Source organism: Mirounga angustirostris, unplaced genomic scaffold (assembly GCF_029215605.1).
Source record: "Mirounga angustirostris isolate CCGP_5_RB_7025 unplaced genomic scaffold, mMirAng1.0.hap1 SCAF_4, whole genome shotgun sequence".
Classification (NCBI taxonomy): Eukaryota; Metazoa; Chordata; class Mammalia; order Carnivora; family Phocidae; genus Mirounga; species Mirounga angustirostris.
Window position 1 is genome coordinate 139,968,910 of NW_026991712.1, and position 27,687 is coordinate 139,996,596.

At 47.9% G+C, this 27,687-nt stretch overlaps 1 protein-coding gene across 6 annotated transcripts in view; it reads left to right on the forward strand.

Annotated features, from left to right (window-relative positions):
* KANK4 (KN motif and ankyrin repeat domains 4) overlaps positions 1–27,687 on the forward strand; it is a 103,682-nt gene that overhangs the window by 27,418 nt on the left and 48,577 nt on the right. For 4 of the 6 annotated variants that reach the window (XM_064589052.1, XM_064589051.1, XM_045897540.2 and 1 more), the window contains 2 exons: positions 19,043–19,130; positions 25,662–27,605. In XM_064589052.1, coding sequence (XP_064445122.1) covers positions 19,115–19,130; positions 25,662–27,605 — 1,960 coding nt within the window. In that variant the 5' untranslated portion in view covers positions 19,043–19,114. Of the gene's footprint in view, positions 1–12,706; positions 12,946–13,678; positions 13,739–19,042; positions 19,131–25,661; positions 27,606–27,687 lie in introns of those variants that run through there. The other 2 variants (XM_064589053.1, XM_064589054.1) reach the window with 2 other exon arrangements.

The following is a 27,687-nucleotide window of genomic DNA, read 5'->3' on the forward strand; positions in this document are numbered from 1 at the left end:
GCATTCAGTCTGGCCAGACTTCTTGTCAGACCCACCACGCTTTTCCCTCTCAAAATCATTTGTTCATTCCGTAAATACTTACTGTCCACTAATGGGCCAGGCTCTGGGGACACTGCCCCCGAACACTACACCTCCCCGACTCGCTCACTGCCACCGGAGTTGTATCCGACACCCAGCTTTCATCTGGTTCCTGCCCTGCTGAAGAACCTTCGATGCTTTCCTGCTCTCTGCAGAATCAATGAGCTGACCTCCAGCCCCGCCTTCCCCATCCTCTGCCCCCGCCCTGCACTCTGGGCCTGGTTTGCTGGCCATTCCCCAAGCCCCTCGTACATATTTTCATGTCTGAGCTAGAGGGCTGCTTCCTCGGTGGGCCTGGCAGGCTTGTATTCATCCTTCAAAGCCCAGCTCGAATACCACGACTGCAATGGGCTTGCGGTCCCCCGTAATGCCTTCGCCCACCTCTGGGACACCGCCTGGCCTTGTTTAGGTCTCTGCCTCCCATTTTGGATTGTGAGTTCCTTAAGGGATCTTTATTCCCCGTCTTATTCATCCGTGGATCCCCAGAACCTAGCCCTGTGCCTGAACAATGATTTCTGATGAATGGCTGACCCAACACCATCTGTAGAGGCCCACCCCTGAACAGCAAGGCTCCCCTTGCTTCCCTCAAGCTGCTGGGCTCTTCCACTTCATGTCTTGGGTCCCCCCCGCCCCCCGAAAAGGTGACAGGATGATTGAGGAGGCATCACTGTTGTCTCGTCTCCAAACAATAGTGGGGAGACTCAGCCAAAAGGGCCTGACTTTGGCCCTGGAGGGGGCTTTTAGCAGTGGCGTAGGTGGAAACCACCGTGGCCAGCGGGCTGTGGTGAAGGAGGCATTGTGTTGGGCTTGGCTGGCAGGGGTTCTGTGCTCCAGAGGACAAGTGGGTAAGGATGTCGGGCAGGCCGGCTCCGTGCTACACACACCCGCCGCAGGGCTGGGCCCCAAACGCCTTCTGCCCCAGGAAGAAAAGGAGGCTTTGTGTGATCTGGCTGCACTCCAAGGGAAATACTCCTGTTGTTCTTCTATTTTAAACTGCTCCTTTTTAAAGAAGGAAAGTCCAGAAGTGAAAATCTCTCTCCCACTCCAACACATCCTGCCCACCAATTTCAAATCAGTCGCTGCCTTGAAAGTATTAATGAATCTATTAATCCATCAATTCATTCATTCGATTACTAGAGCTTTAAGGAGCACTGCTATGGGTCGGCCCTGTACGAGGCACCAGGGAGATCATCCTTATCCCTTTTAGACCCTGTTCCTGATCGCTTCATGTCCACATCCTTGTGGAACAATGGTCCCACTCCTCTCAGGCCTGACGTCCCTCTGCGGGTCAGTATTCCCGCTTCAGGGGCTCCATTCGCCCCTGCCTGTTCTCTGCTTCTGCAGCCCAGTCCTGCAGCTCCTTGCAGAGCCCTGAGTTACAGCCCACCATCCTTCCCTTGACTCAGCCCTTGCAGACAAGCATGGACAGACGCATGCCACAGCCTGGGAGGTTAGAAACTTAGGCAGGAAGACCTAAATTCAACCGGAGCTCTACCATTCACTTTCTTTGTGACTTGGACCCAGTGATGAAAGCTCTCTGGGCTTTGGCTTCCAGAGCTGCAAACCAGAGCAAATAACACTGGACCTTGCACACGGAGTCTTTGGGAGAAGGAAAAGATAGTGGTGCGCTACCTGACCCAGTGCGTCCATACCACAGGCCCCTCTCAATAAATAATAACAGAACAATGAACAATTATTGAGCACTAACTGGTTGCTTCCTTCCCTCAGAAACAACAGCAACCACAGCTTCTGTTTGAGTGTTTTCTACATGCCAAGTGCTCTGTTAGGTATAGGCATGTTGCCACCTGGACAGCCTTATAGAAGGGACAGTACTATTTTATACCCTTTCAGAGCTGAAGGAAACTGGCTCAAAGAGGTAGAGTGACATGGCCAAGGTCACCAAGCTTACAAGCAGAGGCGCTGGGAATCGTGCCAAGGTCTGTTGGGCTCCCCCGCCATCCCTTCCCAAACACACGCCCGGCTCCTCGGTGCTGGAACCAGCAGCACCAGCGTCTCCTGAGAGGGTGTTGGAAATGCAAATCCTCAGGACCCCTGAATCAGCATCTGCACTTAACAAGATCTTCAGGAGACGTACATGCTCAATACACCTTGAGCTGCAGTGAACTACAGTTCACAAAATGTTTTTTAGACTAGGTTAGAGCAGGACTTCTCAACTCTAGTGTACATCAAAATCACCTGGAGGGCTTGTTAAAACACAGAGTCCTGCCCCCCCTGCCGCCCACCCCAAGATTCTGACTTTGCTTCTATTGTTTGTTCCCTTCACATTTATGATTTTCACTTCGGGGGTTCCTCAGTGTAGGGATAGTGGATTTGAGTGGGATGCAGGCAAACTCCTGGCTCAGGTCGTAGCCCAAGATGGCTCTTGGCTTATAGCTGTTGGAGCCATGAGGGGAGATCTGGGCTGGATTGGGTCCTCACAGAGTCACTGGTAGCAGCATGTCCCTGCTTTGGGGGGAAACGGGCCCGGTAGCAGGGAGGTACATCTCTCTCCCGAGTTGTATGAGGCCGGACCCATGGATTCCTGCATCAGCCACTGCAGCGCCTGCCCCGCCCCCCCTCCACCATGCCCAGGTGAACAACAGAGAAACAAATTTAATTGGTCACCGAAAACCCTTGTATCTGGCCTGAAAATATGTCTTTCTAATGTAGATTTTGACAGAGTGCTAGATCTGCAAAGAGCATTTTCTCTAAAATTGGTATCTGTGTAACTTGACCGCTGCTATCGAGTTAAATAGCAATTAAGCTCTCAAAGATTATTTGAAAAGTAATTGTGTTGTATTGATTAAATCATTTTAAGTTAATTAGAAAGTCACAGCATTTCTTAGCTTATTCCTTTGCAAATAAATTTATTTTATTTATAGACCTACTGCATGACCAAACAATGTTGTTTATATTTTCAATAATCATCTGATATTTAAGGAGCATGGCTGGTGATGCAATTTAATGCAAAGACTCCTTCATTTGCTACATCCTTCTATTTGGTTCCTTCCTTTACTATTTTTTTTTAAAGATTTTATTTATTTATTTGACAGAGAGAGACACAGCGAGAGAGGGAACACAAGCAGGGGGAGTGGGAGAGGGAGAAGCAGGCTCCCCGCCGAGCAGGGAGCCCGATGCGGGACTCGATCCCAGGACCCTGGGACCATGACCTGAGCCGAAGGCAGTCGCTCAACCGACTGAGCCACCCAGGCGCCCTTCCTTCCTTTACTATTTAAGCTCCACGGGCAACTTGCTTCATAGACAGTTACAGAACTAGAATCTTAAAGGCAGAGAACACCGTGGTCAAGAGCTTGCTCTCTAGAATCAGACACACCTCAATTTGAATTCCAATGCTGCTGCTTCCTAGCTTTGTGCCCCGAACCTGTCATCTGTGAAAAGGATGTAGGAGCACCTACCTACTATGCTCAATTTGAAATTTAATAAGTTATCATTTGTACAATACCGGATAATGTCTGGCTAATAATAATTATTATTTATAATAATAACAATATAATTATTCTGATGATGATGATGATGCCTCAGTTTGGTCATCTGTAAAATGGGTGTGTCAGGGAATTAAAAATGTAAACACATGAATATTCAAAACTTCTCTGCCTATGGAGACTTCAAGTAATTCCCTTCTAAGAAAATTTCAAGCAGAGTTTTCTTGGCTCTTGCCCCAGTAATGCAGATTGGGGTCACCCAGTGATGAGAAAGCGCTGGACAAATGGAGCCAATATTGGGATTCCTGGTGATGAGGGGAGAGAGAGACTGGCAGAGGATGGGTGAGTAGATGCCAGAGGTGAGGGAGATGAATGAGTGAAGAGCCAGGTGGAAGGGTTTAAGTAAGAGATGATGGAGAACAGAGCTCACTACTTCTGGAACAGTTGCTTTGCTGGAAATAGATGCTGAGAAGAGCAGAGATAGGAAAAGAAAATGTTAAGACTTTGCCTTGTGCTAAGAATGCACTTCCCCTTTGGTGTTTTCTCTAGAGACTGCAGTGAAGGTTTGGATTGCCTCCAATTCATTTTTTCCTGCTTAACTGCCCTTTCTTTGAACACAACCACTGAGCTGAGGCCGAGCCATGAGGGGCCATTTTTACCTCGTTTACAGGGGAGTCATGACAGTGCTCTTCCGGGGCTGAATGGGGATGAGTAAAGGACTCAATACGGAGTAGGTGCTCCACAGGTGTTGATGACTACGCATCATACTTTCCTTGTGACCAGAGCCGGCCCGCAAAGGTCACCAACAGGGGTATGCACAGTTCTCTGGCTCTCTTCACTGCAATATGCCATTATCCCACGTTTAACCTGCGACGCTGGCCACATTGTTTTTAAAGAAACCAATCGAATCAATTTGATATCCTCCAATACCACACTGCAGACCACTGCCATCTGCAGGAGGCTTATAAAGGAAAGCACTCCATCAGGAGTCTAGAAAATAGAATATGACCTTTCCCCTGCTGTATGGTATGGACAAGTCATGGAGCCTTAGTTTCCCCATTAGTAAATGAAGATGATGTCCAGGACCTGTTTTGTTTCTCTGCTCCTAGCAGTTGACAATCCGCAGGGGTGATTGAGCGCTTGCTACCTGCAGACCCCGAAGCATGAAGGAGGGGCCTTGCTTTACAAAAGCCCCATAATTGGGCTAGAAGAAAAGATGTGAGCATCTTTATTATATTTGTTGTTAGAATTAATTAACAAAAGTCTGCCTGTGCTATGTTCCAAATGCCCAATCATTTTGTGACATCTCTGAGCTGCTGTGAGTGATACAGACATGGGATGTGAACTTTGGAGACACTTTTTCTTAGTGACTTTACCCACATTAAAACAAAACAAAACCCAAACCAGAACAGTATATGACCTTTCTATATACTGCCGATGCTTCACTGCCGTAAACTCCATCTTCTTCAAGGAAAAGCTGAAGTTGATGGGAGTTTCTAGAGCCCTTCCTCTCTCACTGTCTCTCTCTGGTTCATTTCTGATGATGCCCAGCGCTTATCCAGCTGCATGCTGCGGAGGCTGGGTGCTCCTTATCCTTGTCTGACCCATATCACATAGGCCTGCTCTTCCTTAGACAGTGCCTGCTGGAGGGGCAGGCGGGGCCTTGGGAAAGAATAAAAAGCCTTTCAACTTGCCCGAAAAATCTGGAAACATCTCTGGTTCCACCCAGGTGTCTGGAGATTACTTATCAGGCTCAGTTTGGCTTAACTGACTTTCTTGAATGCGCAGGCTGTGCCAACATAAATCTTCCTCCCAACCCAGGAGGCAGATGCCGCAGCCCACGCAAGCCCTAAAGTGTCTGCACCTGCACCCATGTTCCGAAGCCAGGCAGATGTCTGGGAAGGCTCCCACTGGATTCTGACCAGGGACAATGATGCTGAGAGCAGGGGCTGCCCAGAGAGGCTGGGTGCACCGTGGAGGGCGTGTCTGTGCCGACCCTGGAGATGCTTTCACTGAAGCGACCCAGGAGGAAGGAGGGGAGACTGAATTCCATGGTTTACTCTGAGTTGTGGTTCTCAAGCTCTTTTGACTGTGGCCCCATCTGGCGAAGCACAAGACCCTGTCGCCCACAGAGCCCAGTGGCTCCTACTTTGCAGTGGGAAAGAATTTGCAGTAACAGTGGATAAAAGGGGAAGCGAAAACTAAGCAACGTGGTCATGCAGCAAATACTCAGAACAAAACAATCCACAGAAACTCTGGAAAGTAATCTACAAGCAACATAAATTAACAGAATAGAAGCAATGAAAAACCAAGCCAATGCTGAGGCTGTGTTGCAGCAGTCAAGGGTCATAGGTGCAAACAGCTGAACCAGCTCTAGCAAGCTTAGGTAGAAGAGGAGTTCATTAAAGGATGTCGAGTCACTCCACCACCCTCTCCTCAATCACTTGCCTGCAGCCCTTCCTTTTCCAGGGCACTTTCTTCCAGTTTGAGGTCTGGCCTGTGTGCCTCTACCTGGTGAGCACGGGTCCCATGCCTGAGTCCTAACTGAAATGGAGGCTGGCACTGCAAATTCTGGCTTCAGCTTTGGGGAGGTGCGACTCCTAAGGAAGGAAATAACCCAGGCATAGGAAGGGTGTTCACAAAGTGCTGGCTAGCCCAAAAACAAGCAACAAATATCTTCTGTATTAATAACAAAGCGTCCTCCAGAGACTTTTGGGAATTCCAGCTCTTGGCCTGTGCACATACACAGGACTTTTGCAGTGCTATTTAGTGAGGGATGGAGGTCACACTTCTTTGTAGAACAGAGAATTAATGTTCTCAGTAAACTCTTGTAATGAACTAATTTTTGTTTGTGAATGCCAAAGTTTATTAACTCTCACTAACTCACTTATGTTTCTAGTTCCTTAGAAAATGAAATCCCACGTATGGGTTTTTTTTGGGGGGGGTGATGAAAATGTTCTAAAATTAGATTGTGGTCTTTTCAACAACTGGTGCTAGGAAAACTGAATATTCATATGCAAAAGAATAAAGCCGGACCTTAACCTTAAACCACATATACAAATGACCTCAACCGTATATCAAAGTCCTCAACCTTAAAGCTAAAAACTATAAAACTTGTAGAAGAAAACGCTGAGGAAAATCTTCATGACAGTGAATTTGGCAGCGATTTCATGGATTGGATACCAAAGCACAGGCAACAAAAGAAAATTCAGATAAACTGGACTTCATCAAAATGAATAAGCTTTGTACATCAAAGGATACTATCAAGAAAGCAAAAAGGCGTCCTACAGAATGGGAGAAAATACTTGCCAATCACATATTTAATAAGGGGTTAATATCCAGAAACTGAACTACAACAAAAACAATTTTGCCAATTCAAAAATGGGCAAAGGACTTGAATAGACATTTCTCCAAAAAAGGTATACGAATGGCCAATAAACACATAAAAAAGATGCTCAACAATCATCGGTCATTAGGTCAGTAAAAATCAAAACCACCAGGAGATGACACTTCACACCTACTACATTTGCTAGGATGACTCTAATAACTTTTTTTTTTAATTTTTTTTTTAAGATTTTATTTATTTGACAGAGAGAGATACAGCGAGAGGAGGAACACAAGCAGGGGGAGCAGGAGAGGGAGAGCAGGCTTCCCGCAGAACAAGGAGCCCGACGTGGGGCTCGATCCCAGGACCCTGGGACCATGGCCTGAGCTGAAGGCAGACGCCCAACGACTGAGCCACCCAGGCGCCCCTCTAATAACTTTTTTTAAATGGGGGGGAAAAAACCCCAATGCTGGTGAAGATATGGAGAAATTGGAACCATTATACATTGCTAGTGGGAACATAAAACGGTGCAGCTGCTTTGGAAAACAGTTTGGTGGTTCTTCAAAAAGTTAAAAATAGAATTACCATATGATCCAGCAATTTCACTTCTACGGGGAAGCAGGGACTTGAATAAATACTTGTATACCAGTGTTCATAGAAGCATTATTCACAATAGCTCAAAGATGGAAGTAACCCAAGTGTCCATTGATGGATGAATGGATAAACAAAATGTGCTACATGCACACAATGGAATAATATTCAACCATAAAAAGAAATGAAATTTTGCTATATGTTAAACCTTGGATGGACCTTGAAGACATGCTAAATGAAACAAGCCAGACACAGAAGGACACATATTCTATGATTCCATTTATATGAGGTATCTAGAAAAGGCCAATTCATAGAGACAGAAAGTGGACTAGATGTTACCAGGGAGAGAGGAAATGGGGACTGTTTCACGGGTTACAGAGTTTATGTTGGAGATGAAAACGTATGGGGTGTATATAGTGGTGATGGTGATCATTATGAATGTTTTTAAACGTCATTGAATTCTACACTTACAAATGGTTAAAACGATAAATTTTATCTTATGTATATGTATTTTTATTTTAGTTTTTTTTTAAGATTTTATTTATTTATTTGAGAGAGAGAGAATGAGAGACAGACAGCACGAGAGGGAAGAGGGTCAGAGGGAGAAGCAGACCCCTCGCTGAGCAGGGAGCCCGATGCGGGACTCGATCCCGGGACTCCAGGATCATGACCTGAGCCGAAGGCAGTCGCTTAACCAACTGAGCCACCCAGGCGCCCCTTATTTTAGTTTTTAAAGATTTTATTTATTTATGTGTCAGGGAGAGAGAGAGAGCACAAACAGGGGGAACGGCAGGCAGATGGAGAAGCAGTTTCCCCACTGAGCAGGGAGCCCGATGTGGGACTCGATCCCAGGACTCTGGGATTCTGACCTGAGCCGAAGGCAGACGCTTAACCAACTGAGCCTGTATATGTATTTTACCACAATTTTAAAAATTAGGTGATGGCAATGTTTGCACAAATCTGAGTATACTACAACTATTGAATCGTCCAATTTATAGGAGTAAACTGTATGGTATGTAGATTACATCCAAATAAAGCTGTTTTAAAAAAAATCCTTTCCAGCTCTGACAGTTTCTATGATCCATCCATTCATTCACGTATTTATTCACTGATTCAAACATTTTTGTTGAGTTCCTATCATATCAACTGTTCGGAATAGCGTGATAAATAAAGCAAACACAATCTCTGCCCTCCCCTCACTTAAAATACTATGGGTTTACAAAGGAATCATAGCTAACATTTACTGACTGTTTTTTTTTTTTTTTAAAGATTTTATTTATTTATTCGAGAGAGAGAGAGAGAGAGCATGAGAGGGGGAGGGTCAGAGGGAGAAGCAGACTCCCCGCTGAGCAGGGAGCCCGATGCGGGACTCGATCCCAGGACTCCAGGATCATGACCTGAGCCGAAGGCAGTCGCTCAACCAACTGAGCCACCCAGGCGCCCCTGACTGTTTATTTTATACAGAGCATTGGCACAAACACTTTGCACACTCATTTCATGAGGTCCTCACAACCATGTACTTAGCTGAATAAGGAAATTTGCTCAAGGTCACAGAGCCAGGATTTGAACCTGATCTGCCTTACCTCAAAGCCTGTGCTCTTAACTATTTATCATATGTGGCCGCTGGGTTCCAGCCACCTGGAATTGGGGTCTCCCTGAAGACCTGCCCTGAGGCCCATGTGTCAGGCTGCCTGATCTGGTAGCAAGGGAGAGTGAAAGATGAGGTGGAATGCCCTCCAGGAGGGAGTGAGTCTGGAGAATAAGACCTAAGTCAGGGGTATCTTTCATAGCCATTTACAGTAATCATTATAGAGCAGGTATAACTATCTTTTAAAAATGGTTAGGTGATGGAATTTTATTTCTTTTTTTTTTTTTAATTTTATTTATTTGACAGAGAGAGACACAGCAAGAGAGGGAACACAAGCAGGGGGAGTGGGAGAGGGAGAAGCAGGCTTCCCACCGAGCATGGAGCCCGATGCGGGACTCGATCCTGGGACTTCAGGATCATGACCTGAGCCGAAGGCAGTCGCTTAACCAACTGAGCCACCCAGACGCCCGGTGATGGAATTTTAAATATAAAATCAAATTCACAACTGAATTTATATTATTATATTAACAGCTAATATATTTATTATTTGTTGAACACAACCTATATAGCAGCCTTGGTTCTAAGTGGTTGACATACCTCATCATATTTAATGCTCCAGGACATGTAGGGTGTATTACTCTTCCTACTTTACAAGTGAGGCGGCTGAGGCACAGAGAGGTTAAGCAATTTGTTCAAGGTTGCACAGCCAGTGGCAGAGCTGGGATTCCAGCCATGGCTTCTCGACGTGGAGCCCAGACTCTTAACCACCACAGAACTTGCTCTTTGGTTATGTTAAGATATACAAAGTAGTTGGACATGAGGTGGTAGGATTATGGTGACTTCCCACCTTTTTCCCCCCACAGTTAATACTTTTATTTTCCAAGAATATATCATGATAGTGATTTTTTAGACCAAGAAAAGAAATCACACGTCTCTGTGACCTTTTCATCTTCTTACTTCACTGTTTTATTTGGTTGTGTTTGATTTGGCAGCTGCCTGAGCACGGGCACAAACGAAGCCCGGGCGGGGGAAGAGAGGAGGGCAGCGTGGCGGGAGATGCGGTGAGGTGTGATGCCACGGCAGCCCTGTTGGGGGCCGCTGCCCTGATTCGGCTGCAATCTTCCCGGGAGGGCGTGTCCCCTTCTCATCACACCCTCATCCACACGGAGGCTCTTTCTTTGAAGACATTTCCCACCCCCCTCCCCCCGCCCGGAACTTGTCTGTGTTGTTCGACGGTTAAGCGCGGTGCATACACTGAATTCGAATCTGGGTGAGGATCTTGATGATACCTGGGCAACTAACTGTGCTGAGCCTCAGCTAATGGGAATCACTGTACCACCCCAAAGGGTTACTGTGTGAATTAAATAGGATGGTGTTTGGAATGGACCTAGGGTGCCTGGCACAGTGTAGGGTCAACAAAGAGTACGGCATTTGGATGTTATCTAGGTCCTTTTTGATTAATTCCTGTGGTTAGAAATCTTTCAAATATTGACCATCAGTATTTCTTCTTTTCTGAGTTGCCTGCTCGGGCCCCTTCCTCATTTGTCCCTTGGTGTGTGGATTTACAGTGCGTTTGCATCAAGGACTGAGAGCGTTCTGGGAGGGTCTTTTTCCCTGGGGCCCTGATGCCTTCCATTTTCTGTGGGAAACAGATTTCACTGGTTAGTGCAGCCTCCTCTCTCCCTGAAATTGGCCCTGTTTCCTCCCTGAGAAATTTTCACCCGTTTTAGAAAGGTCAGTCTTCAGAACAGCTGATCCCCCCTCGGACTGCTACACCCCCAGGTCTCACACACGCATGATTTCTTTCTCCATCCATTTGAGTTGTGGTCCGTCACAGTGGCCGTGGCCAGAACCAGTCTGCTCAGAGAGGCTCTGTTTCAGTGGCATGCGTACCTAATGAGCATGCTCCCCCTCGACCCTGGGTAATCACATCAGCTGCAATAGCTGACCTTCCAGAGCAAAGTGCAAAAGCCTAAGGGACTGCTTAGATAAAAGGCACATTCTTAAGATAGTTTCATCTCCTTTTCCCTCTTGCCTAAATGTCCATCGTGCCTGACTTGGAGAGTCCACTCTTTTCCCATCGTGGGGCAAACGGGACCTGGGCCAGAAGTTGGAAATTTCTAAACTGCAAAAGGAATCAGTGTCCCCTCGGCCAAGTGATGCTTGCCAGAAAAGTTCTTGTGGATAAATGTGTGTGGTCCTGGGGATTCTCCGGGGGGCTTGGTGGTAACATAAGATTGGCTACTATCTTAAGACCTCTGTCCGAGTGAGGCCTAGGGGTGGATATATGCCTGTTTCCGACACATGGCAAGGCCCAGAGGCCATGGGAGGGGGTCCTCCCACAAGAAGCACAACCCCCTAGAGAGTTGTTGGGGTTTTCCATGAAGACCTTCCCTAGATGCGAAGTCACCTTCTGCGTGGACAGCACCAACCCTGAAGCTTGCGTCCCGGTATGTGTGTGTCTCCTGCACTCACCTGCAGGCCCGGTTCAGGCTGCATGGCTGTGAGGAAAGGGTATATTGGACCGCGAGACAGAAAATCTGAGTTTGAGTTGAGGCTTTGCCTTTTGTTAGCTTTGTAATGTGGGGAACCAACTTTGTTTCTTCATCTGGAAAATGGGCGGTAACATTCCTGGTTCTGCTCACCTCCTTGCCTGACTGCGGAGCGAAATGAGTGTGGGGGGCAAATTAGAAAGGTGTAGAAGACTCTCTCCTCCTCTTAGAGATAGAGTGGTCAGCACAGTGTCTGTCCCAACATCTCAGGTGGAGCCCAGAGAGATGAAAGGGCTCCTTCTCTCCAGAAAGAGGTCTGAAGTCATAGGACCCGGTGAAATGGAGAGCTTTTTTTTTACTCCCAGTGTCCTGGTGAAATGATACATGCTTCTAGCCATTCTCTGGCCAGTTTGGAGGGGATGGTCAATGATCATTTTAATCTATCAGAGAGGCAGCCTGCTCCTTGGTATCCATTTTTCCACATAACCTCAGAGTTCAAGGTATATTTCTGATTTTTTTTTAAATTCTGGTGGTTTGGCCTGTGTGCTCAGTTAGCACAGAAAAATACTTGCAGCAGTTGAGAAAAGTGTATGCTGCTGTCCCATAGCCTTGTCCCTCACATCCACCTGTGCCCTTTGGGAAGTCCCTTGACCTCCTTCTTGAACAAGATGCCCTAGAATCTTTTAAGGAAAATAAGGAGTGTGATCCAGTGTAGTAGGAAAAACAGAATTCTAATCCAAGAACATTCATTTTAATCCAGAGTCACTCTAGGGTAAGCCAAGAGAGGTCATTCAGAGTCTCTGTCTCATTTTCTGCACCTGTACAATGGGGATGCTCAGTGGGGATGCTCATCCCCATCTGGCTGCCTCAAGTTGCTTCGAGGATAAGTGGGACGCAGAATGTCAAGTGCTTTCCAAGTGCACTGGGCTGGATGCAGGCAGCATTTCGGGGTGACACTCAGCTCTGGCATCAACCACAGCATGGGTTGGGCAGTGTCTGTGAAGGTCAGAGCTGCTCTGACATGTCTTACTGATGGAGCTTCATTTCCCAGGGTAGCCTCGTTTGTCTAGGGCTCACGGAAGGTAAAGGGGACGAGGTCCCTATAATCTTTTTGCTAAGCCTGCATACAGGAGCCCAGATGTTCTCCTGGCTCCTTTTGACCACACCTACCCTGCTGTATCTCCTTCAGGTCCAGTTGTGGTGCTGGATTTGGAGAGCTTGGAGCCTCTGAGCGCAAGCCTCACACCTGCCTCTGCTCCAAAGAGCTGTGGCTGCAGTGGGCTGGCTGAGACTCTTCACAACGCTTGCCTGAGACCATCTGAGACCGTCCTCCTCCACAGCTGCCTTCTCGCTGGCTCCTTCACCTGCCCCCTGAACTCACTGGTCTGTGCTGCAGTTAGAAACCCTGCACAGAGCTGGGTCCTTATAGTAGGTATCTCCTGGCTTTTCTCTTGCTGCCAGAATAGGGTGCATTTTGGTCCAGGGGCATCAGACTGGTAGAGTGGCAGGAAGCAGAAGCTGCCAGTCTAGTCTGGGATCTCACTGGCCATTATACCTTCCTGCTCTGCCCCAGGAGACTTCCAGTTACTGACCAGGGCAGCCAGCCCTGGGATTGCTTGCGGAAGCTTTGCATGGTTGTGGGGCCCCAGGAGGTCGGTGGAGGAGGAAGTTTCTAAAGCAGAGCCTGGAAGAAAGAGATGCACCCCTGGAGGGTTTCAACTCCTAAGGACAATTTCCCATGTCCTCCTTAGGAACAGTTTTATTAATGAGCCGCCTGAGCTGCAGGGAGAGAGAAGGAAAAGCGTAATTAATTATGACCCCTCAGAGAAGCATCCAGAGTTGGGGCAGTCAGGGGAGGAAGGTATGTGCTGTTTCGGTGTTGTTAGCTATGGCAGGAGCTCTGGGCACTAACTTCCCAATGAAGGACTTGAGCTTGCTTCCTCTTGCTGCAAGATCGGGGATCAGCTTATTGAGCACTGAATTCCTGCCTGACCCTACTGCCCTCTTCCCGGGAGGGAAAAGGAAGTCAGTATTTGCTTTTCCAGCAAGGTCACGGATCACCTGACCAAAGCCTGTAACAGCTGGGAAGCCAGTGCTGCTAAGCTGACACGCCCCCCCCGCCCCCCACCCCCCCAGCCCTCAGCTCTGGTCCAGCAGCCAGCACCTCACTTTCAGCAGGGAGCCGCTCCAGGCGATGGCAGGGGGAGGATGCCAAGGCAAGGTAATGTGGTGATGATAGCTTTCCTCCCGACAGTCTGCCCTTCCTCACAAAACTCCAGGTTCAGCTGCTGCATTGCAGGCAAATGTGACAGACACTTGCCGAACGAGATGAGAACGGAGTTCATGAGGTTGTGTCAATGTGCCATTTATTGAGAAGGAGTTATCTCTTTGTTTCCTGGGTCGGCGGGAAGTGAGCCGGCTGGAGAACTCTGTAGGCAGAATCTTTTTTAGGAGTGCAGCTCCCCTTCCGCGGGTGTTTGGGCTTCAGCCCCTCGGGATGTTAAGCGGCACCGTCGGAAGCCTCCCCGGCACAGGGGCCATTTACACTGGGAGGCATGGGGCCCTGGAATGGGGAAGCAGGAAGAGCTCATCATTTTGGCAGGATCTGTAAGAGGTATGGGTACATTGTGGTTTTTTTGTTTTGTTTTGTTTTTTGGTCGTCTTTTGGAAAGAGTGCTTTGTCTTTGCAAGTGATTGTGCAGGGATAGACGGGGTTGCTGTCTGGTGCACTACCTTGCTAAATACTTGACTTTGTAAGGTTGAATTCTCCAAGAATTATCGTGGCAATACGGCCGTGCTTGGAGCCAAGCTTTCCTCTCAAGGAAATGCAAGCTGCTATTTATTTTGGCATGCAGCCTGTTCTAGGATGAAATACGGCGTTTTTATTATTGCAGAATAAAGAGAGGTTTGAAGAGAATAAAAGTACAGAACTAGGTTTCAGTTTCAGGACTAAGTAAAGGAAGGTTTCTTTGTATTTGGATTTGAGGTTAGGAATGAGATTGTAAATGGCATCATAAAAGGAATAACTGCAGAGAGGGAGAGGGTGTAGGTCTACACTGCAGGAGTCAGGCTGGCTGGGGGAAATCAGGACTGTTCCTAATGTGGCCTGGTAGTCACACGTGGGCTATCAGAGTGACTACCCCTTTGGTAGATTTTGAACGGGCAGCCTCAGTCCCCATCTCTTCACTGCCGGTTGGCTTGGAGAGGGGGTGTGGAGGGATGAAGTCGCACAAACTGTCCTACCCCTAGGTAACTGGGTAACTTTGGATCGGCCACAGAGCCTCTTTGTGCCTTCGATGTCGTGTTTGTAATTCGGAGGTGCTACCATGAACTGAGTGTCTGCCACATGTTAGGATGTGGGGGTGTGGTGGTGGGGGGTGAAGGGGAAGAGATGAGTCCTGCAGGAATTCTGACCTTCGCAAGCTTACAGAGTAGGAGGGGAGAGGAGCGAGAGAGAAAAAGCTGTATATACTTGAAACATCTAGAATATGATGAGCTAATGAGAGAGGCTGGGACTGAACGGGGCATTCTTGATCCTGGGATAAGCCATCAACAAATGAAAAGTTACATAACAACACCAGGTAGTATAAGGTTCTGAATACCGAGGATACAACCTAACGGCATTGAGTAATAAATTGCTTTATGTCAAAATTTTTAGTACTTTAGAAGGTTGCAAAATTCCATTCGAAAGGGGACTTCTGCCCAACAAAGTTAATTTTCATATTCCGTTGCATTGCAGAATAGCATGTGTTGATGTGGCAATTTTTCTTCAATTCCACTCACCAAATCACATCAAACATATACCCTTAGCTAAATTCTAAGATGTCCACCCCTAGGACCATGCCTGGCCCAAGTGCAGAAGGAGGCTGGGGTGGGTGAGGCTGCCAGGGGCAGGATGTGGGCCTGACAGTTCCCTCCTTTCCTGCCTGTGTCTAGACCTTTTCCAGTGGAAGCTTGCTAAGCCCTCTTCTTCAGAGAGTTGGGGTGTCAGCTCCATTTAATTTCTGTAACCTTGCAATGATTGATTTTAGTAAAATTCAAGTCTAAGAGAACTATTAGAAGTCTCCATAGAGTTCTTTTTTTTTTAAGATTTATTTATTTATTTGAGAGTGGGGGAGGGGAGGGGCAGAGGGAAAGATCCTACAACCCTGAGATCTGACCCAAGCTGAAACCAGGGGTCGAACACTTAACCGACTGAACCATCCAGGTGCCCCTCCATAGAGTTCTTTTCAGTGAAATTTGACCTAATGTGTGCTGCATAATTATTTGAGGCCCTAGGATCTGATACATTAAGGGCTGAATCCTAACTCAAACCAAAGGCAGTGAGTGTGACTGAACTCTCTGAGGTGAGGTGAGTTTGTGTCAAAGATCCATCTGCACCCAGGTGGCCCCCTCTTGCTTAGAAGGAGCCTTGTTGCTTAGTGTCCAGTCTTGGAGAAGCAGATCACACACACCTTTGGCCAAGAGGCCTTACAAGAGAGTAGTTCTCCTTATCTGTCCCAGAAGGTGTTTTACACATACTTGTGGGAGAAGCAGAGAAGCATCAAAGTCAGGAACATTTCCTGCTCCCCAACCCCCCGCCTCCCCTCCCCCACCCCGCCGAGAGAGCTAGGGATCAGTTGTAGCATCGGGACTGGGCAAATGTTTACAAATCACTTCCCAGGACATGACTGGAGTCGGCTAGACTTGAGGGCAAATCCTGCTCTAACAGCTGCTTGTTATGTGACTTTGGCAGGCCTGGAAACTCTCTCAGCCTCAGTCTCCCTATCTAAAAAATGGGGACAATAGTAATAATCTCCTTGGGGTTACGGTGAGGATTGCATGAGATAATTCGAGCATGTTAAGTGCTTTGAACTCTGCCTGTTGCTCAGTAATGATATGGGGTTGGAGGAAGAAGGGAACAGAAGGGAGAGGAGAAACCTATGATGATGGAGAGACAGGTGAGGGGCCGCGCTTAGAGTTCGTGTCCTCACCCTTCTCTTCCCCAGACTTCACCTTGAAGCTGCCAAGCCTCTCCTGCCTGCCAGCATCTGGGAGGCTCCCCCATCGCCTGCAGGCTGCCGACCTGTGGCATTATCAGCCGCAGTGTCCTCTGCCTGGAAACCTTCTCTTGTTTTTCTTTCTTTTTAAAAAAAAATTATCTTTATTTTTTAATTGAGATAACTGAGACATAATTGACATATAATATTGTATTGGTTTTAGGTGTACAACATAATGACTTGATATTTGTATATATTGTGAAATGGCTTCCACAGTAAGTCGAGTTAATATCTGTCACCATAGTTACGAACTACATAACACCATAGTTACATAGTTACAAACTATTTTTACGATGAGAACTTTTTTTTAAAATTCCCGCCTAACACAGTGTTATATATCAGTTTCAGGTGTACCGTATAGTGATTTAACAATTCTAAACATTACTGAGTGCTCATCGTGGAAGTGTGCTTTTAACCCCCTTTATCTATTTTGCCCATCCCCCCACCCATCTCCCCTCTGGTAACCAGCTGTTTGTTCTCTATAGTTAAAAGTCTGTTTTTTGTCTATCTCTTTTCTTCTTTGTTTGTTTGGTTTCTTAAACTCCACATGAGTGAAATCATATGGTATTTGCCTTTCTCTGACTGACTTATTTCACTTAGCATAATACCCTCTAGATCCATCCATATTGCAAATGGCAAGATCTCATTCTTTTTTATGGCTGAGTGATATTCCATTGTGTATATGTGTGTGTATGTGTGTACTGATATATATATATCACACTTATGATGAAGACTTTTAAGATCCACTCTCTTAACAACTTTTAAATATGTAATACAGTATTATTAACTATAGTCGTCATGTTGCACATTACATCCCTATGACTGGAAGTATGTACTTTTTGACCACCATCACCTATTTCATCCACCCCGTCACACTCTGCCTCTGACAGCCACCAGTCTGTTCTCTGTATCTATGAAATCGGGTGTTTTCAGATTCTACAGACAAGTAAGATCATATGGCATTTGTCTTTCTCTGTCTGACTTATTTCACTTAGCATAGCGTCCTCAAGATCCATGCATGTTGTCACAAACGGCCACGATTTCCTTCTTTGTCATGGCTGAACAATATTTCATTGTATATATTTACCACACTTTCTTCACCCTTTCATCCACTGATGGACACCGAGGTGGTTTCAGAACCTTTTCTTTCTAGCAAGGGCAAACCTCCCTCGCCTCAGGTCAGAACCTTCCAGATCTCTCCACTTGCTGCCTCCTTAAGCAGCCACACTCGCCCTCCTTCAGTCACACTTGCCCTCCTTCTCCCCAACGTCTCTCTACTCCAGCTCTATGCGGCATTCAAACTCAAGTACTTGTTGCCCCCAGAGTAGGTGAGGTACTTCGTGTTGCCATTCCCTCTGCAAGGAGTGTCTCTGCCCCTAGAAACCAGGCGTGCCCTTCCGGGCTCTGTCACACTTGAATAGGTAAAGGCCCCTATGGCAGCTCATGGAATGGGTTTGGAGTGCTCACAGAGAGAGGATACATGAAATTTTGCCGGGCAGATTTTAGACTTCCTCTCGTTTGGTGGACCACACATTTCCCAGCCCTCTTCCCCAGTTTACTTATTTCTTCCCCTTTATTCCATCCCGGGTTGTTGGAGGCCACCCCTCATCCATCTCTTACTCCCAGTTTCCCCCAACCCTTCCCTCATCCCCAGTACACTTTTCTGGTCCGGACTTCATTGCCAAGCACATTGGAATTCCCGAAACAACCCTGTGTCCACTGCTGAGGTGTCAGATAATTCACTGTTATGATGTGTGTGGAGTTAGAATGATAAAAAGACCATTTCCTGGGTGATTTATTATAATGAGGGCAGGAGCCACATTGTTTACCATTCGAAGAAAGAGTCCTGGCAATGGATTAAAACTTTGGGGAGAATTTATGATCAAACCTCAAGGTATCCTAATTCAGTCTGGACAGTCTTCTGCCTGAATAGTTCCTGATGTCTTTGGAGCACCCAGCTTGAACTTGCCCTGCCCTGCCCAAGATTAGACATCACCTCTAAGGAATAGTGCCTCCTCAGTACTTGCAATGATCTCAGGCCTGTTTTGAATCTCATTGGGATGTCTCAGATCATTTATAGGTACTCTGGTTCCAGTTTTTTTCCCCCAAAATGGATTAGAATTATTTTACCATGATGGAAGGGAGTAGATTACAGCTTTTGATGTTGTGGAAGGAGTACCTTGCTAGTTGTCAGAGCTCTGGGCCTGGCTCTGCCCCCTTCACTAGAATGCTGAGAGGCCCCGCACAAAGCAATTAACTTCTGAGCCTCAGTTTCTTCGTCTGCCAAGTGAGGGGGCTGGGCCAAATACTTCCTTTGGTGTCGACCATCGCTAGCATCCTGGGAAGACATGCCCAGGGTCGGACACACTCTAGGAGGAGTGTGGAGCTCCCGGGCACCCCTGGGAGAAAGGCAGGGATGGGAGTTCTTTGGGGTGCTCTTGCCTCCATACTTATGCTAACTGTCCTTCTGTCCTTCTTTCTTTCAGGACTCTTCAGTGGGTTGTACAGACTTATCGGATGAAGAGTGCCTGAGAGACTGACAGTCTGCATTCCCTAAGATGGAGAAGACAGATGGTAGGCAGGCTGCTCTGTATAACCTGGTCTAAAGTGAGCACTTGGGTTGGAAAGGGATTGCTACCATAGATCCAAGAAACAGCCTAAGGGAGGCTCACAAGAGACATTCCCCACACAGATAGTACTGGGAGACCCAAACTATGTGTTTCAGGTATGAACGAGAGAAAGTAGTAGAGAATGAGAATGAAGACTTCTGTAATTGTTGGACAGTTTTCTCATTTCTTCCAAGCACCAAGAAGGGAGCAGGATGCTCTCACTCATTACTCTCATTTTAAGGATGAAGAACTTGAGGTCTGAGAAAGAGGCACAATATGGTGAAAGAGCCTCCATGTATATCTGGGTGACTTCCTGTTATTTAACTCCCCTGAGCCTCAGTCTCCTCATGTATCAGCTTTGCTGTGGAACAAACCACTAAAAAACTTATTGACTTAAAGACATTTACTATTTCTGAAAAGATTCTGTCTGGGCCCTTTTTTCTGGTCTGGGCCAGCACGGCTGGTATTTGCTGGGCGTCTTCATGTGTTTGTGGTCTTCTGGGGCACTTAGCTGGATGGTTTAGAATGGCCACACTTACATGCCTGTTGGTTGACTCTATGTCACCTGGGGCACAGGTGATGATTTGGCCATGTGTTTCTCACCACCCAGCAGGTTAGCTGGGGCCTATTCACGTGCTGGCAGAAGGGTTCCAAGCACAGCAAGAACAGACAAACCCCAATGTGCCAGCAATTGTCAAGTCTCTGCATATGTCACACTTGCTTTTGACCCACTGCCCAAAGCAGGTCACAAGACCAACCTCAGGGTCTGTGTGGGAGAGGAGGGTCCAAGAATGGGGTATGATTGTGACTGTTTCTGCAAACAGTCTACCACACCTCGTTTATAAGCAGGTATTAATACCTATTCATACGGTTGGTAAAACACTAAATGAGATAATGCATGCAAAGTTGTTGAGTAATACTATCTAGCGCAACAAATGTTTTCATGAATATTCCCCTCATCCCCTGCCCAGGAAACTTGCTGAAGGTCATAGACTAGACCCTGATCTCCTGACTTCTTCTTCTTCTTTTTTTCAAGATTTTATTTTTAAGTAATCTCTACACCCAACATGGGGCTCAAACCCATAATCTTACATTTTTTTTTAAGATTTTATTTATTTATTTGACAGAGAGAGAGAGCACAAGCAGGGGGAACAGCAGAGGCAGAGGGAGAAGCAGGATCCCCGCGGAGCAGGGAGCCCAATGCGGGGCTCGATCCCAGGACCCCGGGATCATGACCTGAGCTGAAGGCAGACGCTTAACCGACTGAGCCACCCAGGCGCCCCTCAAACCCATGATCTTGACATCAAGAGTTGCATGCTTCATCGACTGAGCCAGCCAGGCAGCCCCCCAATCTGCTGACTTCTAATGAAATGCTCTTTCCAGATCACCAAATGTCGGGAAACAGGAGTGCCTATAATCCCCGAATCACATGACCCTTCACCAGCACAGGATTTAGGCACCAGACAGCAGCCCCAGCCCTGCGCTCTTCCTTCTTTCCAAATGTAGTCACTGTATATTTCAGGAGTCTGCCTTTCTCCCCAGAGAGCTGCCTTTTCATGGAAGTGGTTCCACAGAACACCAGCTAATTCTCTTCATGCCCCAGGGGCCTGTCATTCCTGCCTGCCTCATTTGTCCCTGCTCAGCAACCTTAGCACTGCTGTGCTACTCCACGTGATTCCCACAGCTAGCTCAAGAAAGGGCCCCCCTCCCTTCAGGCACAACCGCCTCATGAAATAAAGGCAGAAGAGGGACAAGCTTCCCTCACTGTCTTGGCCTTCTGAAGAGGCTCATTAAATTCCCCTTCCTTCCCGCTGTGTTTTTGGCCACTTTCTCTATAGTTTCTGTTTTACCCATTTCCTTCAGAAACCTAGTGTAGTCTTTTGGACTTTTCTTTCTCGCATTAAATACCTCTGATTCATTAGCTCACCTGCTGAACTTCACTGTGTTCTTCAAGATAATCACTGTGGCATCTCCTTCCTTCCCTAGGCCCCTTCAAATCCCCTTTTCCTTGCGTCTGTGAGTCTTAGGCTCATGACTGTATTTGCGGGTCATTTCCAAGGGTCTAATTATCTGCCGTGCTTTCAGACCAAGACTCTGTAGGGAATCCTAGGTAGCTCTGAGCCTATATATCTTACTTTTTTCTTCTCCCCTGACTCATTTTCCCAGTTCCTCCAGAATTATCTTCTTGGACTCTTGAGGCTGTCATTCTAACACAGAGCTAAATATTCCAAAGAACGAGCACACCCTCAGCAAATCCTCCCCTGCCCGGCTCAGAACCAGCCCATCGTGCCTTTCTTGAGTACCTGCGCCATATTCTCTCTATCGCATTCATGCTAACAGCCACAACAACTCTGTAAGTTAGGTATTATTATCACCATGTTACAAATGGAGAAACTGAGGCATAGGGGAATTCAGTAATTTGCCCAGAATCACAGAAGTAGGAAATGACAGAGCCAAGATTCAAATCCAGCCAGTTTAGCTATGTGTTCGTTTATCTGATCAGAAGCTCATTTTGAGCAGAGATGGTCCTCTTAATTAATTTTTGCCCTGGCCCAATGCCCGGAATTCTGAGCTCCTTCATACCTGTCACCAGGTAGAATTAAGAGGAACAGAGCCAAATGTGAGCACAGGTCTGCTGGCATATCAGATCAGCTCCCTCATTCAAGGTCCAGCATTCGTTTTACACTGGGAGGAAGAAAAGGAACACAGTGGTGGGTGGCGGGTGGAGCAGGTGTGTGTGTGTGTGTGTGTGTGTGTGTGTGTGTGTGTGTGTGTGAGAGAGAGAGAGAGATACCCCATAGTACTAGCTTAGGAAAGCACCTATGTAACCCATCATCTTGGATAGCTGTTCAGTCTCACACTCCTTTGGTTTCCTTCAATCTCCCTCGTGGAAGATTTTGCCTTTGAATCTGCTCTTTCTTATTTGATGCTATTCTTGTATTTGTGCTCTGGACCTCATCCCAGAGGCCACCGGGTAAATCAGCCTCAATTGAATTGAGGCAATAAGCAGATAAATAATGCAGCCTTTCCTTTAGGAGACTTCTCTGCCTTCCGGGTCATAAATCTGCTCTCTGCTTAACCTTAAACAAATATCTCCTCTCTGATTTGGCCTGTCTCTGTAATCCAGGAGGCTGCTGAGTCAACCAGGAGGCCTAAGAGGACAGCTGAGCATAGTCTGGAAATCTAACAGAGAGCAATAGCTCTCAGTTACTGAAATTACCAGTGTGCTTCTTTGGGGGAAAGCAGGTTGGTAAAAAAAAAAAAATTATGTGGGTGAATGGGAACTTATTTGGTGTTTTGGGGGGGCTTGGGAAGTATTCACTCCTTCCTGCCTGAAGTTCAGGTCCCTGGCACAGAAACGGTGGAACCCAATGAAGACCATCCCGTGGGTTGTCCCCTGCCATGGTCATGGTGTAACTGCCCACAGGCCCTGTGGCCTTACTGAGCATCGAGCCCGGTAGGCTTGATTGTGTCCGTGTGCACAGGGTCAGCCTGCATGTGTCTAGTTGGCCTCGTTTAGTTCTTTGGAAATAACTGTACTTGTCTAAGTACAGAGGGCCACCTGACCACACGTGGCACTGACTGAAAGGAGAGATCTGTCGGGCAAGAGGGAAGAGGTCAGGCCTAATGTGCCAGCACCTTTAGGGGAAAAGCAACCCCAAGAAGCTACCCCCAGGTAGCACCTTCATTTGCACCTTTTCTTTAACTTGTCCCTTTCCCTTCATTGCTTTTAGCTTCTCTTACCTGGAGCATGTCAGCCGGCTCCCATCTGGTCTCAGGGCCTTTGGTTTGCCCTTCTTCTAGTCCTCTGCGAGGACACTCTTTGTGACACCACCGTTGATTACCTGACGAGTAGAGTCAAGGCTTGTTGGTGTGCATGCAAGCTGCTCATGACCCGGTTCTTGCTGACCTTTCCAAATGTCTCCTTCTCCTGGTTCACCCTTCTCTACCATACATCACCCGCACTTATAGAACCCCAGAATACTGTGGCATTCCATACCTCCGTGCCTTTGCACATTCTCCAACATGTGTCTAGAATCTGTCCTGGCTATTTATTGCTGCACTACAAACACCCCAAAACTCAGTGGCTGAAAATAAGAATGTATTACTAACACAGGTTAGCTGAGTGGTTCTCACTCGGAGTCCCGTCTGTCATTGAAATCAGATGAGGGCTGGGGCCAGAGTCATCTGAAGGTTAATGCCTGGCACCTGGGCTAGGATGGCTGGAACAGCTTGGGCTGGTGAGGCAGCTCTCTCCCTCTTCCCACATCACCTCTCTATGGGGCTCTTTGGCTTCCCCACAGTATGGTAGGTCTCAGGGAAGTTGGACTTCGTACACGGCATCTGACCTTCCACTGAGAGGAACTTACTGGCTTCTTACGACCTAGCCTTGGAATTCTCTCAGCATCGTTTCTACCATATTATTTTGGTCAAAGGAGTCACAGTCCAGCTCAGATTCGAAGGGGTGGAGAAATAGACTCCACCTCTCAGTGTGGGATTCCCTTGACTGTACAGAGAGGGTGGGAAGTGATGGTGGCCATCTTGGAGATAAACAGCTACAATGTCTTTCACCCTCTTGTTCTGGCAAGTTCCTGTTTGTTCATTTTATGCCCAATCTTATGTCACTTTTGTGAAGTCATCCCTCTCCTCCCAAGGCAGAATTAACCTCCTGAAGAAACTGGGAAAATAAGTCAGGAAGGCTGTCTTTTGGGCACATATCTGTTACCATCCTTGGCACACCATGTTGTACCTACTGGTGTTTCTCCTACTTGACCATACATTTTTTTGAGGGCAGGTCTGTACCTAATTTATGTTTGTGTCCTTAGGATCTAGCTTAGCAACCAACACATAGGTCTGCAAAAAAACAGTGGTTGAAGTGAGCAAATTGAATTACTACTATTTTGTAATTTTGCCCCTAGGGCCCATTACCCTTGGAACCAAGCAGTCAGTCAGTCACAGAGAATTTGTGGAGCTCCTCCTGTGTGCCCAGGCAAATTAGCTTCCATTATGGGGCTTCAGTTCTCTCTGTTTTGTGTTTCCACAAAGACAATAACTACAATATTGAGTATATATGGATTTTCATCATTGTTCAAAGCACTTTATATGTATAAATTAATCAGTTCTCACAAGAATCTCACCTTGCTGTTAGTATTCCCACTGTATAGATGATAAGACATAGGGAGGCTAAGTAATTTCCCCAAGAGCCGAAATATAGACCAGGCTTTTGAATCTGCATTCTTGATCTCTGTGCTGCCCACCATGTGCTCTCCTGAGCTAAGCATTTTGGGGGCATGTTTAACAGAATGTCACAGAGATAATAAGGGGGATTACATGAGAACAAACTGTTTAACCTGAAGAAGAGGCTACTTGGAGACAAGTCCTTATGGATTCAGTCAAAGGACTGACTTGTCCTCAGCATCCCCTGCCGGAGTCAAGAAAACCACTGGTGCCTTGGCATGAGGGAGAACTTTCTCACCACAATGTCCCCTGACAGTCTGGGCTGCCCTGAAAAGTCATGAGTCCCGCTTCTCTTGGAGGACGTAGGCTGATGTCCCTTTGACATGGCCCTTGTCCCTTACCACCTTTTATCCAGTCTGTGAAGAATGTGATATTTCCTCACTTGACATGAGTTTTTGTTTTTTAAATATTTGTATTTATTTATTTGATAGAGAGAGATATAGTGAGAGAGGGAACACAAGCAGGGGGAGTGGGAGACGGCGAAGCAGGCTTCCCGCTGAGCAGGGAGCCCGACATGGGGCTCAATCCCAGGACCCTGGGACCATGACCTGAGCCGAAGGCAGACACTTAACGACTGAGCCACCCAGGCGCCCCTTGACATGAGTTTTTGAAAGTGAGGTTCATGTTTGTTAAGCACTAAGCAGTTTTCAGGTGCAAAAGAGCATGGGCTGCGCATGATTACACATGCCAGTTCTCTCTGATCTTCATGTGCCTGAAGGCTCACCCAGATGAGGACACTTACATAATGTAGAAGGCATAACTCCTTGATACCTCTGGCTTCAGCAAGATTTCCTAGTATCTGTTTGAGTAATGCGAGGTTCTGTCATAGTGTCGAGGCAATTGTGTACCTTATCCTTCAAAACACTCAATATTCATAATTGCCAATTAGTACCCTGATCTGGCAGATTCCTGGCCACTTGAGTTCAGCCATTACATGACTCAAACCCAGAAAAACAGTATGAGACTATTTTATTTTGCTGGCCTGCCAGCAGATTCCACAGCAATAACTGAGATGAATACTGCAAATTAGAAACTATTTCCTCTACCTATTTCCTTGCAGACATTGGCTAAGTACACACTGATTTAATAAACTGGATTCTCAGCATGGCCGGAAGACTGTGAGCATCTCAGCTTAATTTAGAGAAAGGGACATTTAGGAGAAGTCTCACGTGAGAGCATTAAGTCTAAATCACACATATTAGGCCTCACCACCCATAATTCTTATTAACATTGTGCTTCCTTTTTACATGTCTCCCAGCCAAAGACCAGTCCTCCTCTCAGGGGGATGAAGAGAAAGGCCCTCCAAAGAGCCACCCCTACTCTGTGGAAACCCCGTATGGCTTTCATCTGGACCTGGACTTCCTCAAGTACGTGGATGACATTGAGAAGGGAAACACCATCAGAAGGATTCCTATCCACAGAAGGGCCAAGCAGGCCAAGTTCAGCACCTTGCCTCGAAACTTCAGCCTCCCCGACAGCAGGGCTCGCCCCCATGCTGCTCTTCCCCACCAAAACTGGTCCCCAGTGGTGCCGAAGAAGGTGTCGCTGGGGACAGAGGAGCGAGCCCAGTCGCTGCCCCCTGGTGAACACCCGCAAGCCTCCGCCAGCGGGAGTGAGGTGAGCTACCACAGGAAGGCCCTACTGGCAGAGACAGCCAGACATTTGGAGGCTGGTGCGCCCAGGGAGGCCGAGCCAGCCCCCGGGAGTGGACGGCCCCAGCTCTTGAGAGCGTCCAGCATGCCAGCCACACTGCTACAAAACAGGGCCTCAGAGGACTCAAGCCTAAACTCAGGTCCCCCCACACCTCCGGCCCTCCCTCCACTTCAGGGTGAAGGCAGTGTCTGTGATGGCGCCTTTGGCCCTGCAGACGGATTTGCAGGTTTTCAGAACTCCACCCCACGAGCAACAACGCAACCCAAAGTCAGAGAGTTTGGGGACGTGGTGCCAGGGATTCCAGAGCTGGTCCAGGAGGGCACTGAGCCTCCTGAGGACGAAGATGAAGAGGAGGCTCCCAATCCCCTCTCTCTCCCAAGTCCTCCCGTCTTATCCCAGGATGCACTTGTTGTTCTGGAGGATGAAGAAGACGAACACAAAACCAGAGAAGCAGAGGTGGTGGTCACCCCTGGCTCCCCAACACCCAGCCCCCCACCGCTGCCATCACCCATTCCTGAGAATGAGTTCCCCCTAGAAGAAATCGAGCTCAACATCAGCGAGATCCCACCCCCACCACCTGTGGAAATAGATGTGAGGAGCATTGGCATCCGGGTCACGGAGGAAAGCCTGGGCCTCCCCGCGGTGGATCCCCAAAGCATCTCCAGCCTGAAGCAACGGCTCTCTGCCCTCGAGGGTGAGCTGTCTGGAAGAACCGAGGAACTGGCCCAGGTCAGAGCTGCCCTCCAGCAGCAGGAGGAGGAAATCAAGGCCAGAGGGCAGAGGATTCAAGAGCTAGAACACACTGTAGCTCAAATGGCAGAAAAGCTTAGCCACGAGAACACCAGAGACATTCAGGGCCACGCTGACGCCATGGTCAACACTGACCCCCTGCATGGACTCTTGCCCAGGGAGTCCTGTGACAAGAGCATTGAGGTCAACCTTGTGGGCAGCACAGGATCTGAAAGCTGGAGGGCCAGAGGACAGGAGAATGGCCTCTTCGGGGGGCAGGCCAGCCACAAGCGGGGGGATCGGAGCCCCGCAGAATTCGTGCCACCACCACAGCTGTCACTGCCACAAGGACCCGAGGTGGTCCTCGCCCCCTCTTTACCTAGCTGCCTCTCCACTGAGCTGAGGATTGAAGAAGCAGGCCCTGAGCAGGAGGGAAGCCCTCAGGTAGGAGCCGAGGGTCTGGGCGGGGGAGCAGGGCACTCTTCATGGAGCAGCGACAGAAAGACGCCCCCAGCAGCAGGGCGAGAGGAGACCAGCTCAGAGCTGCCGGGGAAGGAGCACCCGGGGAGGCCACCAAGCTCACCCACAGATGCCACTCTCGGCCAATACGTTAAGAAGATCCAGGAACTCCTGCAGGAGCAGTGGAGCTGCCTGGAGCACGGGTACCCGGAGCTGGCCAGCGCCATCAAGCAGCCCGCCTCCAAGCTCAGCAGCATCCAGAGCCAGCTGCTGAGCTCCCTCAACCTGCTGCTGTCCGCCTACTCGGCCCAGGCTCCACCCCAGAGGGAGCCCCCGGCCCCCTCTGCCTCCCCGCCCATGGGTAAATACTGGTGCCCAAGGCAGGGAGCCATTTCTCCTTTACCTGACAAGTCAAAGGGAATAGGGGTTTGAATTGCATGTGT